Below are 16,696 nucleotides of genomic sequence, written 5' to 3' on the forward strand. Positions count from 1 at the left end.
TGGTGGAGGAGATAAAAAACAAAACAAAGGCTGCTACTGATGATGTCACAGGGGAGGTGATCTCAGCTTGTGTGAGATTTCACATAGACGATGCCCCCGGGAACAATTCAGATATCAGAAGTGAGCCTGCTGTGGATTTATTGTTCAGCCTGTCCTGACTATGAATAGCAACAGCAAAGTTCCAACTCAGTCCTCCACAAGCTAGTTCCTGTGGAACCGGACTTTGTACAGTAATCAGATTTTTTTCAATTGATCCAGCTGCAGCGGCGCCCCTACAGCAAGCCTAAATGCGGCCACGTAATATTTATTACAAAATCAGTCATTTCTAATTTTTGGCAGTTAGGATGCGAAGAGTCACAACTTCCACCAGAATGTTATTGATGTAATGTATGTACTGTCTCCATGGCCACTCACAGCTCAAAAAGGCATATTTGGTTGTCGGAGCGTAAATAGGGACAATGCCAGCAGTATTTCTAGTTCTTCCCCACTCTATTCGAAAATGTAACAAAAAAAACTTTTTGGCAAGAATGGCTCAGTTCAGAATTTCAAAGAAGATTTTAGCAAGGATGTGTTGTAAAGGAAATTCCTTTTCTGTTAAACTGATGTGAGAGGAATCTATAAAAAAGTTATTTTATTAAAGGAGACCACCATGCTTTTATAACAATGAGTCCATTTCCAATCCTAGTACTCATGCCAACACTGCTCTGTGGGTCCTCCTAGATTATTCTAGATCTCTCTGGTTTTGTTTTCCTGAAAAGCTGCACAAAGCTAGAGGTCAAGTTAAAGACATCCTCAGCAATGTTCCACGGAAGGATATCAATCTTTGGTAATAAACTTGCAATGATAAAATACATGAAAAAGGATGCAGCTTATATGAGGGAAAAATGGGTAGATCAAGTCAGGAATTCCCATACATCACATACTGTTAAAAAATACACTGGCCACAGAGGTATAACTTTTGCCTATATCATTCATTAAGGTGGTGTGCAAGGGATTGCGCTTTTCAAACTTTCGCTTTAAACACTGGTACATTTTTAGGGAGTTACTTGGATGAAATTAGAGACTAACCAGCAAGCTCATGGTGAACCAGAGCTTGGATGAAGTTAGGAAAGCTATTTTCCACTTCACAAAAAAGGTAAAAAATAACCGCTGCCAGAAGCAAAGGGCCAGCAAAGTGCATGTCCGTACAGAGGTTTTAGCTAAACTATGTCTATTATGAGAGAGCCTTTGGGGGCCAACCATTGCCAGTCTTCTAAAAACACTGTCTGTAATACTGATCCCCTGGCTATCTAAGCTCCATTTCGGTCTGATTCACTTACCTAAAAGAGGTATGCAGAGTAAGCAGTGTCAGAAACACCTGACTTTCATACTGACTCTAGGTCAGGGATTTAAAACATATTATTGCCAGAGGATTAGCTTTCCAGCCAGGTGACTGGCATTTTTACAAGGGGATCAACTGTGGCTGCTCCATTAGTTCTTTTATGACAGGTGCACTTACACACTAACTGGCTATTCCCTGAAACTCTAACCCAACTCATCTGAAGTCTAACACCAACCTCACTGTCACACAAAGCCTAATTGCTAGGCACACATTTTGAATGCAATTGTTCTATGACAATTGTAGCAAAAATAAACTTGAGATAATGAATTGTATATATAGTACGGAAAATAAACATTAATAGCAAAGAAGATAGTCTCATATTCTTTTCCAGTACAGGAAGACTTAAGGTGACCATACATCTAGCGATTTTGGCAGCTGATCGATCAAGAGACAGATCTTTCTCTGATCCAATATTGGTTGATTTGTCGAACGGGCAAGCTCTTGGCGGCACCGATTTTCATCAGATCTGATAATTATCGAATCTGATGGTCAGCAAGCCGCCATGTCTACAGATGTATAGCCATCTTTAAAAAAAAACTTGAGTTGTTATCTATGCAAAATAGCTTCTCTGAGCTAGTCTTTGGTCCAACTCAGTCCTGTAAGGTTTTACTGCAGGAAAGGTCAGCTCTGCTTTGTTTTTACGGTTTAAAATAAAGAGTAAGAATTCTAAATTGAATCACTGAAAGTCTGATGCAATGTTACAAATAAAGCTGAAATAAAAATATGAGAGACTCTTCTTTGCTACTACGGTAATGTTCCATTTATTGTCTGTACTACACATACAATTCATTATCTCTTAAAGTACATCTGAGGTGAAACTAAATTGATGAGAAAAACAATAGTGTCTATTCTTTCTTCTCCTTAAAGAGACTCTGAAGCCAGATTAAAAATGGCTTTTTACCTTATATTCATCTCGCAGCAGAACGAGGGGTCTTTACCCCCCAAATCCCAGACTCCACGGTCATGGATTTTGCTGCTCATGGAGGCAGGGCTTTCGGCTGTAGCTCTGCCTCCATGCGCGTCAATCTGCCGGCGGATCTCCGCCTCTCCCCGCCCCTCTCAGTGAAGGAAGACTGAGGGGTCGGGGGAGAGGCGGAGATACGTGCTGATAGACGCGTGTAGAGGCAGAGCTGCTGCTGAAAGCTCTGCCTCTACAGGAATCGCTCCCCGGGCACCGCGGAGGGGATTTGGGGGGTAAAGACCCCTCGTTCTGCCACGGGATAGCGACGTTTTAGCAGGGGCAAACTACTATTCAGATGAATATAAAGGTAAAAAGCTATTTTTAATCTGGCTTCAGAGTCTCTTTAACCACTTCACCACCACGGGTGTGTATATCTATGCTCCTTTTAACACCCTTTGCCCACCAGGAGCATAGATATACGCACCTCCCGCCGCTGTCCGCGCTCCCGAGCTTGTGCATGCCGCTGGCCGCTCGCCCGGAGATCAGTGAACGGGAAAAAACCATTCCCGTTCGTTGATCTCAGCCCCCCAGCAATGATCGGCTGCTTCTATGAGAAGCAGCGCGATCATTGTGAAAAAAAAAAAAAAGTTTCCCAGCCTCATTGTTCTTCCTGTAAGCGTACTTCCGACGCTTACAGGTCGCATGAACAAAAAATTACTGTAGTAAAACTACATCCAAAACATTTTTTCATATGCAAATAAATACTTTTACACTATAAATTAACTCATTACGTCCCACACTCCCCAATTTATTTATTTTTTGTAATAAAAAGAAAAAAATAATTACAATAAAAAAAAAAAAAACTAAAAAAAAAAACAAATCGTTACCTTAGGGACTGAACTTTTTAAATATTTATGTCAAGAGGGTACAACACTGTTACTTTATAAACTATGGGCTTGTAATTAGGGATGGACGCAAAACTGAAAAAAAATGCACCTTTGTTTCCAAATAAAATATTGGCGCCAAACATTGTGATAGGGACATAATTTAAATGGTGTAATAACCGGGACAAATGGGCAAATACATTTCATGGATTTTAATTACAGTAGCATGCATTATTTAAAAACTATAATGGCCGAAAACTGAAAAACAATGATTTTTTCCCCCACATTTTTTCCTATTTTCCCATTAAAACACATTTAGAATGAAATCATTCTTGGCATAATGTCCCACCTAAAGAAAGCCTAATTGGTGGCGAAAAAAACAAGATATAGTTCATTTAATTGCGATAAGTAATAATAAAGTTATAGACAAATTAATGGAAGGAGCGCTGAAAGGTGAAAATTGCTAAGGTGCAAAGGGGGTAAAACCCCTCAGTGGTGAAGTGGTTAACCACTCCCTGTTTATAAACACCTGTAAACACTTGGTTCTGTTTTCTATTTTTAGAAAATGGAGTTAGTATATCACCATCTTGTGGCCAAAAAGTTAAACTACCTCCAAATACACCATCATACACTTACTATAGAAAAATTAAATACATTTAATTATGTTTTAACTCCTTCACCCCTAACCCAAAATAAATTATTATCACCATACATTGTACTAGGCACACAATTTAAACATTGTAATAACTGGTACAAATGGGCAAATAAAATGTGCCTGTTTCATCTACAATGGCACATTTTATTTTTAAACTACAATGGCTGAAATCTGAGAAGGGTTAATTTTTTTTCATTTTTCTTCTTCTTCTTCCCTATCAAATGCATATAAAATAATAGAAGTCTTAGCATAAAGTACTGACCAAAGAAAGCCTAGTTTGTCGCGCAAAAAATATATAGATAATTTCAGTGTGATAATTGGCGATAAAGTTATTAACGTATGAATGGGAAGAGCTTTTAAAGAGGAAAAAACCTATGCTAGTGAAGTGGTTAAAATGACTTTTTTAGATATCCCACAGTTTTATTTAAAATTTAAATCTAGTTTTTAAGTTTTTACTGTTTCATTGTCTCTGCTCAGTGGCACATGCATTGAAGTATGCCAGAGCTCAAATCTATTAATTATTGACCCTTTTTTTATCTCTTTCCTACTCTCAAAAGCCCTTTACTGGCAGGAAAGTGTTTTATTGTTGTAATTACTTCAGTGAGGGTTATGATATAGTCTTACCCAGTCTGACCTGGTCCCCACCCGGACAGAAACTGTCACTTGCATACCTGATGTTTAACTTTTTCAGGCAGAGTAAGAAAAAAAAGGAACACATCCTACATATTTGTGTGCTTGGCACTGTACATACACATGTCTATCTCATCATGTCACCTCGGTTGTAGTTTAATTTCACTACAGATTTGCTTTAAAGTGGACCCAAATTAAAAATACAAGATTTCAGAAATAAAATCTATTTTCTAAATTATAATAATAAATAGCAGCCTTTTTTCAGCTGCATGAGGACAAATCTAAAATATTTTACATTTATTGGAGGAACCCCTCCCTTCCTTTCAAATTGCCGGGATTTTTCCGGCAAACTGGTGGAGTAGATGGTGTCCGGCAATGGAGGAATTGCTAATGGCTGCCCCCAGTATAACCCTAGCTATGAAAAGAGAAGGGTGAAAAGCATGCACTGAAATGCTCATAGGCTTGAAGGAGTGTTTATTTATCTTTGTATGTGTCAGAGTGGTGCAACTAAATATTTTTAATAAAAAAAATGTTTGGTTTGGGTCCGCTTTAAGATTGCAAGTGTGCAAAAATCAAAGTGAGGCACTAGTAATCAATTACCATTTATACTTGAACACAAACAGGTAAAAATGATTAACTTTACTAGAAACCGAGGGGACCTTTGCCCCCCATCGCTCTTGCCAACATGCACTTTCCTTGTTTCCTGTATGACTCCCTCCTCCTGCTTATTCACCATCACTTAAACTGTTGCAGAGGGCACAGCATGACAATTCCACCAGTCACCCTTGTAGGTTCTCCTTGTACCATGAAAACACTCCACAGCAGTAGAAGTACACTCCTCTTCAAGTCAATATGAGCTAACCCTTGTTCTCACTTACACCATGAGCCTTGTGTGCCTATGACTGGGCCATCAGTTTACCAGCTGTTCTTTCTTGGACTGCTTTAGATAAGTAGTAACCGCTGTATACCAGCAATAACCACAAGGCCTGCAATGTTCTAACCAGTCGTCTTATATAGCCACTCAGATGCTCAAACTTGCCTATTTTTCACACTTCTTGCTTTTACCAATGGCTAACATGGTACAATACTGTCTAATCTATCCAACCCTTTAGCCCCATCTACACCATACAATTTTTTGTCCGATTCGATTTGATTCATTGATTCGATTCAATCCGACATGTCCAATTGGGATTAGATTCGATTCAATTTGCCATTGTTTAGCAATGGCAAATTTAATTGAATCGAATACCGATCGGACATGTCAGATTGAATCAAATCAATCAATTGAATCGAATTGGACAAAAAATGGTATGGTGTAGATGGGGCTTTTCACAGGTGTCATTACAAGATAATCAGCATTATTAATTTCAGCCGTCTCTGGTATCAAGGTTGGGGTTGATCGGTGTAAGTTTGTATACAGGTAAAATTGATGTGGCATAATTTTTTAATTTAATATCAATGTGTCTTAGACTGACCTCTTTGGCATTATGTCTTATTAGGTACCGATATCTTCAAAATTAAGTGGAAACCATCAGCATCATGCACATCTGAGTCACTTAGAAAACACAGCAAGGCTATGATTTATAGGCGGAAACACAGACTTTGAAGGTAGCAGATGACCCTTCACTGAAGCTGTGTGAAGCATGAGATACCTTGCACCAGCATGGATAGCAATCATTCAGCAGCAGCCGTTATGGAGTGATAACAAACACAGGGAACACTATGCGTTTCACACGTACTGACCAACACATTCATGCAGGTCAGAGGACTGAGCAAGAACAGACTTGTTCCAATAAGCCAGTGAACAAAAAAAGAAGGTCTTTGTTTATCACCAGTTGCTGGAGGACTATTACAGGTTTTGTTGCAAGAATGCATTGTGGAACTCTACAAGGGCTTGTGTAAATTGGGCATTCCAAAGCATTAGTTTTCTTTGTGCATAGTCCTGCTCCCCAAAGGGCAAATGACGCTTCAGTTAGAGCTGCTTATGAAAAAAAAACACTGCGCACCGTACTAGGCAATTGTACAAATGGACTATGGTTTTATTTGTTTAGTATTATGACAAGGTATGTCTACTCTGCTCTATATAAATTAAATATGCTGACGGAATATTATCTCATTTTGCACAACTCCAGAGCTCCACAGTGCATTACATGAAAGTATCACCCCAAATACATTAATTATTCCAGCTCACGTTTAAACTACAATTATAGTTTAGTGTAATGTAATCCAATTTAAAAAAAAATAAAAAAAGTGAGCTGCTTGGAAAGGAGTTTTACTACCTGTACATGTAGCAAGGGTGGAACAGAAGCACCAATAACAGGATAAAACCGTTAAAAAAATGGAGGTAGTGGTGGACTTACCTCCCCAGTAAGTAGACACCAAATTGGTTAATTTAATAGTCAACAGTGAAAATGTTTTTATACACCCACAACAAAACGTGTTTCGTAGGATCACACCTGCTTCATCAGGCAAATAATGGGAGCAATAACTAGTACTGGTCAGTGTAGCAGTTAAGCGCCGAGAAGTCTGAGCAATGGTTTGTACTGCAATTCCATTCAGTCCTATGGTTTCCTGCTTTATGTTGGGAGGGCTGTAAGTGTTTCTAGTGTTTTTCCTCTGTGGCTGCACACACTGCTACTGTTTATAAACTATCAGCTTTTTACACAGGAATATAAATCACCAGATCTGTCAGTGCAATACAGTTTTTCCCACCAGCAGGCTGCAGCTACAGTCTTGCCCACACAAATGTGAATCTACATATATGGACAGCATGCTGTGCTTAAAGGGACGTTATAGTGATAAATATGGTATTCTGATTACCCTGCTAACATGTAGTTACTACAGAAAACTTCATTTTTCAAGCAGAGCTTTCTATTTCAAAGCCTCCTGGAAGTCTTTCTCCATCGGTAACCAGCTTGTTTATATGGAATTTCCTTCCCCTACTTGGTTTTCTCTAACTGCCTGCCTTCTCCTCTATCTGAAATCATTCCTGCACATAGGGCCCTGCAATTGTGCTGTTGTGAGCTATTGCTGTTAAAAGCCTGAAAGACATGTAAGTAGTAAGGCAGCTTATTTAGAAAACCCCAGAACTGAACTCACAGCTTCTTGTATTAAAAGCAGTTCCTTTACCTCTATGCTATGGCTTCTACCTCTGAAGGTAGAAGCTGGGAAATCATGTGATCCAGCCAACCAATAAGAAAAAGGAATATCTAGTCCCTCATTAAAAACATGGCTGACAGAGCTAGCACCATGAGTGAGTGGGGCTTTTATCCACTACTTGCAGTGTTCATCACTGCATCTTTATAAACAGGAAGTTTACAATTTTTTGTTTAAAGTGGATCCGAGATAAACTTTCACTCATTGCATAATTGTGTTCCTTTTATATAGTTTATAGGGCGTTCCTCAAGCCAAATACTTTTTGTTTGTTTGTTTGAATACTCTAATTCCCTATAAACTAAACAAGCCTCGCCCACAGCTTCTCCAGTGCCTTGGCGCTTTGAGACCCATGTAGCAAGGGCTTATGGGAGCTCAGTCTGGGGAGGAAGAAGATGTGTTACTAGCCAGAGATTTCAGAGGCAAGGGGTCAGAGAGGGGAGTGGAGTTTTCACAGGCTGAGGGCTGGAGATACAGAGCAGTTTGCCTGTGTATAATGCTGACAAGCAGAACATGGCTGCTCTCATTGTATCACAGTAAGAAATAATCATCTACTGTTGAAGCGGTTTGCAGCTGGATTTGCTAAATTTTAGATAAGATATATAGACAAGTTACTTGTTATAGTTAGTTTTCATCACAGATCCGTTTTAATGCACACTGCAAGTTCACATTTAGTGCTTTCTCTATAAATGAGCCCTTAAAGAGGAACTGTAACGACAAAACGGCCCCTGGGGGGTACTCACCTCGGGTGGGGGAAGCCTCAGGATCCTAATGAGGCTTCCCACGCCGTTCTGCGTCCCTCGGGGGTCTCGCTGTAGCCCTCCGTACAGCCGTGACGCAATATTTACCTTCCTGGCTCCTGCGCAGGCGCTCTGATGCCTCTCGGCGCCGAAGTAGGCGGAAATACCCGATCACCGTCGGGTCTGCTCTACTGCGCAGGCGCAAGTTTCCGGCGCCTGCGCAGTAGAGCGGACCCGACGGAGATCGGGTATTTCCGTCTATTTCCGTGCAGAAAGTCGCCACAGCGCCCCCGCTGGAGCCAGCAAAGGTAAATATTGAACTGACAGTCGGCACAGTCGCCGGCTGTTCGGAGGGCTGCGGCGAGACCCCCGTGGGACAGAGGACGGCGTGGGAAGCCTCATTAGGATCCGGAGGCTTCCCCCACCCGAGGTGAGTACCCCCCAGGGGATCTTTTTAATGTTACAGAGTCTCTTTAAGTGTGACATATGTCTGTTAATAACCAAAAAAACAAAAGCCAGGCTACTTGTGTGAATCTGATGTATGTTTACATTGTACTGTATATCCTTGCTATAGACAAGTGTGCAGATTCTTCCTGCCCATATCCTGCTGCTGTGTGTGATGTTCTGATAGGATGTCAGACCACCCCCTGTGTTTTCTAGGCTGCCTAATTATTTTCTAAAAGCTTCCACCAATCAGTCTTGGATTCCTCCCAAGTCTACACTTCTGGCTGGCCAGAGAACTCAAGGAATGTTCCAACACTCAAACAGAATGCCAGGATATAGGTAGGAAACAGGTTCAAAGTAAGCACATGCAGTCACTTTCACACCTGTTGCCTAGCTGTGCATACATGTCCACAAAGCAAAAGAAAGGCAAAAGACTGCAAAATGGTTATGGTTTTGTATTAGATTTTGGCATCTTTTCCTTTACTGACAGTTGTGCTCATAAATGTACATATCCTAGTAGATTTCGTAAATGTATACCATTCTTTAGGGCAAAAATGAGTAATTAGACAAAACACTTCTTATTTTTAATTGGATTCATATTAAACTTTGAAACATCTCAAAATAACAAACACTAAAGAAAAAAATAAGAACATACTAGAGATGGTCCCAGTTCAAAACTTTGCATACCCAGTAGTGTAGGCATCACCACAGTGGGTGCTATTGGGCCTGTAGCTAAGTGGGATCTGTGACATGCCTCCTGGAGACCCGGGAAGGGCCCCCTGAAGTGGAGAATAGTATGAGTAGAGAACAGAGCCTCTCCATAAAAAATACATTTGTAGAGCAGAAATAAAGCTTGGTGTTGGTGAGCCACAAGCACTGTCTCTCTAGATTTACTTCAGTCTGTCTGTCCCCAAAGGTAAAAGCACCCGCTGCCTATCCTCTGTGTTACAAAATACAGTACACATATCTTAGCTGATACACCTTAGGTACTGAGAGAAGTTGGTTAAGTGTATAGGCAAGAATGTTGAGTTGGTGATATGAAAAGTTTACTTTCTTACATTCTGAGCCACTCACTCAACTAGATAAAAGAATTTGTGGCGGTTATGTCCACCAAACATTGGACTGTTGCCATGGTGGCATGAAAGCACAATTTGAAATGTTTAATCTCTGCAGAGAACCATAGTTGGGCAGAGTGAAATGAAAAGGCAGGTTTATTAAAATGAAAGTGTAAAATAGCTTGTGTACCAAAGACATGTCATGTGAATACAGTACAACAATGTTACATTATGCAAGATCTTCAGTCTAGTGCCCGACAAAACTAAACAGGAAAACGCCTCTCTGCTTTCAATACGTCTAACACAATGTCCTTATTCCTTTTCAGGAAGTCATATGACCTCTACGCTAAGGTTTTACCAATGTTTATTGTCTTGCTAACTCTCGCAGGCATCCTCCCCCACTGTAAAGGCCTGACACACACACACACACACACACACACACACACACACACACACACACACACACACACACACACACACACACACACACACACACACACACACCCACACACACAAACCCACACCCACACCCACACACACACACACTTCAATAATTAACTGGCTTCAGGTCTACAGGGACTTCTTCAAGTATAGACATAAGCCCTTGCTAGGGCTACAGGGACTTATGTCAATATATGTCCTTTGTCAAAAGCTTTCCAAACAAAACAAATTCAACCTGTCACTCAAACCCATCACAAAATCTCCTCCCACAACTATAGTGCTGATTTCTCAATTATGCAGAACCTGCGCTACAATAATAAAACATAAGTGCATTAAAACATTATAAACTTATGCAATGCAATTACCAAAGAATTTAAAAACCTCTTAGGCTGGCCATATATTAGTCGATATTTTACTACAATTTGATCAAATCAGCTAGATATTGATGACATAATCAATTTTTAACCAAAATCCATAGATTCCTTTAATCGTGCCAGATGGTAGATTCAATGGCAGGTCAGGAGCACATCGCTACCAGTGTTCGATTTTCTCCCAATGCAGCATAGGAGCTTCTCTTACCTGTCCACCAACGGTACTTCCTGTGTCAGGCTTATAACTGTCTCTACACACAGAGAGCTGTGTGTCACATGACAAACACTAGAGGCCAAATACTAGAGCACTCTAGCAGTCACGTAAGGTACGGTGATTGGGACACGGCAGACAGTGTGCATAGTTCATGCTGAAATCTATTGAAAATCTGTGCATAGTGTTTGTAAGGATTCAGTCAGATTGAATGCTCTCTGATCTGATAATGATCTGAGAGGAATCTATCTGCTGGCCACATTGGCCAGTGTATGGCCAGCTTTAACCACTTCACAACGGAGGGGTTTTACCCCTTCAGCATCCGAGCAATTTTCACCTTTCAGCTCTCCTCCCATTCATTTGGCAATAACTTTATCTCTACTTATCGCAATGAAATGAACTTCATCTTGTTTTTTCCTCACTATATAGGCTTTCTTTCTGTGGTACATAATGCCCTGTTTGCACACCATTTAGCAATGCTTAAAGCAAACCTAAACTGAGTGGAATATGGATTTTTCCTTTTAAAATAATTCCACTCTCAGCCACTACTGCAGCCAAAGAGATCAGCAGGACTGCCAGGCAACTGGTATTGTTTAAAAGGAAACATCCATATCCCTCTCAGTTAAGGTTCCCTTTAAAGAGAACCCGAGGTGGGTTTAAAGAATGTTATCTGCATACAGAGGCTGGATCTGCCTATACAGCCCAGCCTCTGTTGCTATCCCAAACCCAAACTAAGGTCCCACTGCACTCTGCAATCCCTCATAAATCACAGCCATGCTGTGAGGTTGTGTTTACATCTGTAGTGTCAGTCTCAGCTGCTCCCCCGCCTCCTGCATAGCTCCTGTCCCTGCCCCTGTCCCTTCTCTCCATTCAGCAGAGAGGGAAGGGATGCAGGCGGGGACCGGAGTTCTGCAGGAGGCGGGGAGAGCAGCAGACTGACACTATATAGATAAACACAGCCAGCTCTGACAAGCTGTTTGTCAGCAGCGTGGCTGTGATTTATGAGGGATTGCAGAGTGCAGGGGGACCTTAGGGGGGTTTGGGATAGCAACAGAGGCTGGGCTGTATAGGCAGATCCATCCTCTGTATGCAGATAATATTCTTCAAACCCACCTCGGGTTCTCTTTAAGTGTTTTATTCTTCAACGCATAAGTCAACACAAAAATTGCCAATTGTTTCGGAGTCACCTAGGGTCCCCTTCATCACATTGTCTGATTCATCAGTGCATTGAGTATATATATATATATATATATATATATATATATATATATATATATATATATATATATATATATATATATATATATATATACATACATACATACACACACACATTTGAATTTTTAGACAAATATATATATATTTGAATTTTTAGACAAAGCCGTAATGCACATACAAACATACAAAGATCCTGTAATTCCTGAATAATTGTTTGACTGCGACAACAGCGAGAAGCATAAAATAGCAGGAGTTACCTGTCCACCATCTGTTTATGCAAAGAGTATTTGTTAATTCCTTCCTGGTTGTGGACAGATGGAGCTACATGTATCCCGGTAACTATCCTTTATCCGCTCCCAGGAGAGGGAGAGTGCTGCCTAATAACCCAGGATCTAATTAACCGTGTAACAGTCTGCCTACACTTGTACAGGGTCACATCCCCATTGAAAGGGATTGGATAGTCTTTTTTTTATAGACACTTAGAATATCTAAATATGCACTGAAATATAAACCATATTATCAATATCAATCATGATGTAAATCAGGTTATCAGTGTGTTGTAGTGATTTAAAACCCTGTTACTAAGTATAGCTTGCCTAATGTGTTCACACTGTGAAAGAAGTATTAGCTGGCTAGTTAATTATATGCTGAGTGTGATTATAGATGTTCTATAAACAATTACTGGTCGATACTCGTCAGTCTTTAAGGGATTTAAAGAGAACAAGAGATGAAGCAACCTCATGTATTTTACTACATTTATCAGTGGGAACATGACAGTAAAACACTTACCCTGCTTTTAGTTTCATTTTTCTCTGCTCAATCTGCCTGTTATCAGCTGTGATAAGAATCCCCGACTGAGCATTCAGTCTAGGTTTAACCTGGAATCATTATAGCAGAGTCAGTCTTCTGTGGAGTCTTTTCAAGCCTGCCCCCTCCTGTCTCAGCTTTCCTGCTTTGCATACTCAGAGCTCTGATGACATGGGAGGGGCTGCTCTGCTGAGAAAGAAGCTCTGAGTCTGAAACAACAGACAAGTGTGGCTGCTGTGTAATCTGTGTGCAGTGCGCAGTCATTTTCATTCGTATGAGAGACACTTCCTACAGGCAGCCACACAGCATACCAAAATAATAAAGTTGAAAGCACACAGATGAAAGCACAAAGAGGTGCTTGTCTAGAGCATAGACAGCACATCCAGAACAACTCATAACCCAGAAGCAGAAGGGATATGAGTTGGCGGCCATATTGGATTTTTCCTAGCAATAATGGATAAAAAAAACATTCAAAAAGGCACACTAGAGCGGCGAAATTATTAGGTAGAGCATTTATTCTTTAGAAGCTATCGACTGATATGTTTATTTTGTGTAAAACGTTCATCTCTGGTTCCCTTTAAAGGAATGATGTGTATATTTCTGCCACTGTCCTAAACTGATAAATGAGTGTTTCTTCCTGCTCCTGCATAAGGGATATCTGAAAATAGCTTGGGTATGATTGTTAAAAAAAACAAAACTGCAATAATAAATTGTAAAAAATTATTAAAATGCTCAGTCTTGTAAATGATCAACACAAGCATAATTCAACACCAACATGCTCACCAAGTATCCTTCAGTCTTCTTCTGACACCATTTCAGCAAGGCATTCCTCTTAGAACCACCATATTCTCTTGCTAGAGCTGCTAGGGGGTCCTTTCTTTCCTCTCTGTAATGTGACATAGTTTGGTAAAGATGCAAGCAAAACAAACAGGTGTAATATTTCAGCAGCCCTGCAAAATAATTACCAGTAGATATGTTGAATATATTTCATTCACATTATGTATGTACAGGGGAGGCAAGACTACAGCAGGATTTGAAAACTTCTCATATGATGCAGTCACAAAGTATATACCGCAGATCCATTCCCTTCTTTGCTGCAGCCTTATGCCACCCTTGTTCCTAAATTAATTGTTCCTTCATCAAGTAACACCCCATATCCGATACCTTTTCTCTTGAGATATTTTCAAACCTTACCAATGAAATATCTTTAAAAAGAGAACCAGAGGCGAATTTTCTAAATCTTAATAGGACACAGAGCCATGTTCTCTGCACAATGACATGCCTCTGTGTCCTGTTGCCGCCGCCAGTCCCCCCGGCTCTGTTGTCCCCCCTGAAAAATAGCGCCAGGCTAGTGACAATCTGCTTGTCGCTAGCCTTCTGTTTACCTTGCAAAGAGAATAAAGATAGGGACACCAAGAGCCAAATATAGTGTAGTATGTACTGCTGATATGGGATGAAGTTGGTAGAGTAAATACAAATTTACTCACAAAGCAGGGTTACCTCAAAGGCAACCACTGTAAGGGCCCATTCACACTTGAGCGTTTTGCCGGCGATTTCGTCAAAACATTGAAAGCGCTAGGGTAATAAAAGTGTATGGGCCTGTTCTCATTTGGGCGATTTGCACTAATCGCTGCGAATCGCCCAAAACCGCTAAATGCAAACGCGTAGCCTGCACCATTTTCAGCCGATTTCCCGGCGATTGAGTTCTAGTGCTATAGAAGCGCAAAGCGAGGTTGCTAAAAAAAAAAAAAAAAAAAAAAAAATCGCCAGGTGTGAATGGTGATTTTTTTTTTGGGGGGGGCGTTAATCGCCCAAAACGCCAGAGCAAAACGCTTGCGTTTGTGAATGGGCCCTAACAGCAGGTGGAGAGATTAGACCTGACCCCACTCAGGATTAAGAAGTCGCTCTCCATAGATTAGGAAAAAAAGAGTGTGACAACCCTCCACCAAGGATGGACTTAGAACAATGTAACAGGGATACAGAGGCGCCAGAATAAAAATGTCTAAAAAGCTTAAAATTTGTGAAGGCAGTGGTGGACTTACCTCCTCCAAACAGACAAGATATTCCAATAAAGTTTAGCAGAACAAATTTATTTACATACTCCAGGGGAAAATTCTACGTGTTTTGCAGGTATGACCCTACTTCATCAGGCAATAGGTAGGAGTAGGTACTACCTACTGCCTATCTCTCCAGCAGCTGCTGGAGAGATAAGTAGAGGGCGCACTTCTCTTACGCCAGACTGGCTCCGACTGATGGAAGTGCAAGGATCCGATTCAGGACGGTGGCGTGGGAGTGATTGGAGTGAATGGGGCTGGAGGAAGCCCTAGGTATGTATAATATCTTTTTAATTTAAGAGCTCTGGTACACTTTAAGAGGTCAAGAAAGCAACTTTGTGGTGTTACTTTCCTTGTGATTTGTGTCAGACAAAAGTCTACCACATAATAATCATTTAGGGTACTTTCAGACTACATCAGAATCAGAATTTATTTTTCGCCAAGCACGACTGGGTCGTGCCCGGAAATTGGGCTCGGGAACAAGCAGTGCATAGAAACAGTAATTGACACACACCAGAGATAGCAATACATCAAAACAAATACAATACAGTACAGTAATTAGATAACAACCATTTCCAAAAGAAGAGTACTTCAGTGCAGGCATGCTTAGAAAGACTATTCCAGCTAGTAAAGCCAGCGGCCTAAGGAGGGGCCGTTCTTTCTTTGGTGGTAGGGGATGGGAGTGGGTCCAGAGAGCTCAGTAATTTGACAGCTGAGGGGAAGAAGCTGTTCCTGTGTCTTGAGGTCCTGGTGTAGATGGCCCGATACCTCTGGCCTGAACGGAAATGACAGAAAAAGCGGGAGCCTGGGTGCGAGGGATCATTTGCTATCCGCAAGGCTCTGGAGCGCAGTCTGGTGTTGTAGAGTAGGTCCAGTGGGGGAAGTTATCCGATGATCCTTTCCGCTGATCTGATGACTCTCCAGTGTTCTCCCCAGAATTTTTTTCCAGCCGGGTGGCATGAAAAAGTAGCCGGGTGGGGCGAGATGAGAGAATACAGGGCCCATACTTCTCAGCACAAATCTGCTTACAGCAGGAGTAGGAAGTGAGCCAATGACAGCCGGGTGCTCACCAAAACTAGCCGGGTGGAGCACCCGGCTAAAAGAGCCTGGGGAGAGCACTGACTCTCTGTAGTTTGTGTCTGTCGCTGGCAGAGGAGCCAGCGTACCAGACAAGGATAGAAAAACAGATGACTGATTCGATGGTGGCTGAGTAGAAGCTCGTCAGAAGTTTCTGGTCCATGCCGAACTTCCTCAGTTGGCGGAGGAAGAATAGTCTCTGCTGGGCTTTCTTTTGGGTGCAGGTGGTGTTGGCCTTCCACCTCAGGTCGTTGGAGATGGTTGTGCCCAGGAGACGAGCGCAGGGGACATGTGCGACTTCCGTCGATGTGGATTGGGGGTGGTGTGGGTGCACGCTTCCTAAAGTCGATGATCGTCTCAACGGTTTTTGCGGAATTGAGGACCACCCCGTTCTCCTTGCACCAGTTGCAGATTCTCTCAACCTGATGACGGTATGCCTGCTCATCGTTATTGGTGATGAGGCCCACAATGGTGGTATCATCTGCAAATTTGATAACTTTGACAGAGTTTTCAGTGAATCTGCAGTTGTTTGTGTACAGGGAGAACAGGACTGGTGACAGGACGCAGCCTTGTGGGGTGGTCCTTGGTTGGGAGAGGATGGTACCTAGCTTGACGACCTGAGATCATACTTTGCGTTGCGCACCCTGAAAAATGTAATCGCAATGCTGTGATGC

General features: G+C 41.5%; 1 protein-coding gene across 5 annotated transcripts in view; it reads right to left on the bottom strand.

Moving 5' to 3' along the window:
* Window positions 1-16,696, bottom strand: part of SPECC1L (sperm antigen with calponin homology and coiled-coil domains 1 like) — a 126,794-nt gene that overhangs the window by 28,987 nt on the left and 81,111 nt on the right. For all 5 annotated transcript variants that reach the window (XM_068238324.1, XM_068238322.1, XM_068238319.1 and 2 more), the window contains one exon: window positions 13,675-13,777. In XM_068238324.1, the coding sequence (XP_068094425.1) occupies window positions 13,675-13,777 (103 nt within the window). The remainder of the gene's footprint in view (window positions 1-13,674; window positions 13,778-16,696) is intronic.

Source organism: Hyperolius riggenbachi, chromosome 1, assembly GCF_040937935.1.
Source record: "Hyperolius riggenbachi isolate aHypRig1 chromosome 1, aHypRig1.pri, whole genome shotgun sequence".
Lineage (NCBI taxonomy): Eukaryota > Metazoa > Chordata > Amphibia > Anura > Hyperoliidae > Hyperolius > Hyperolius riggenbachi.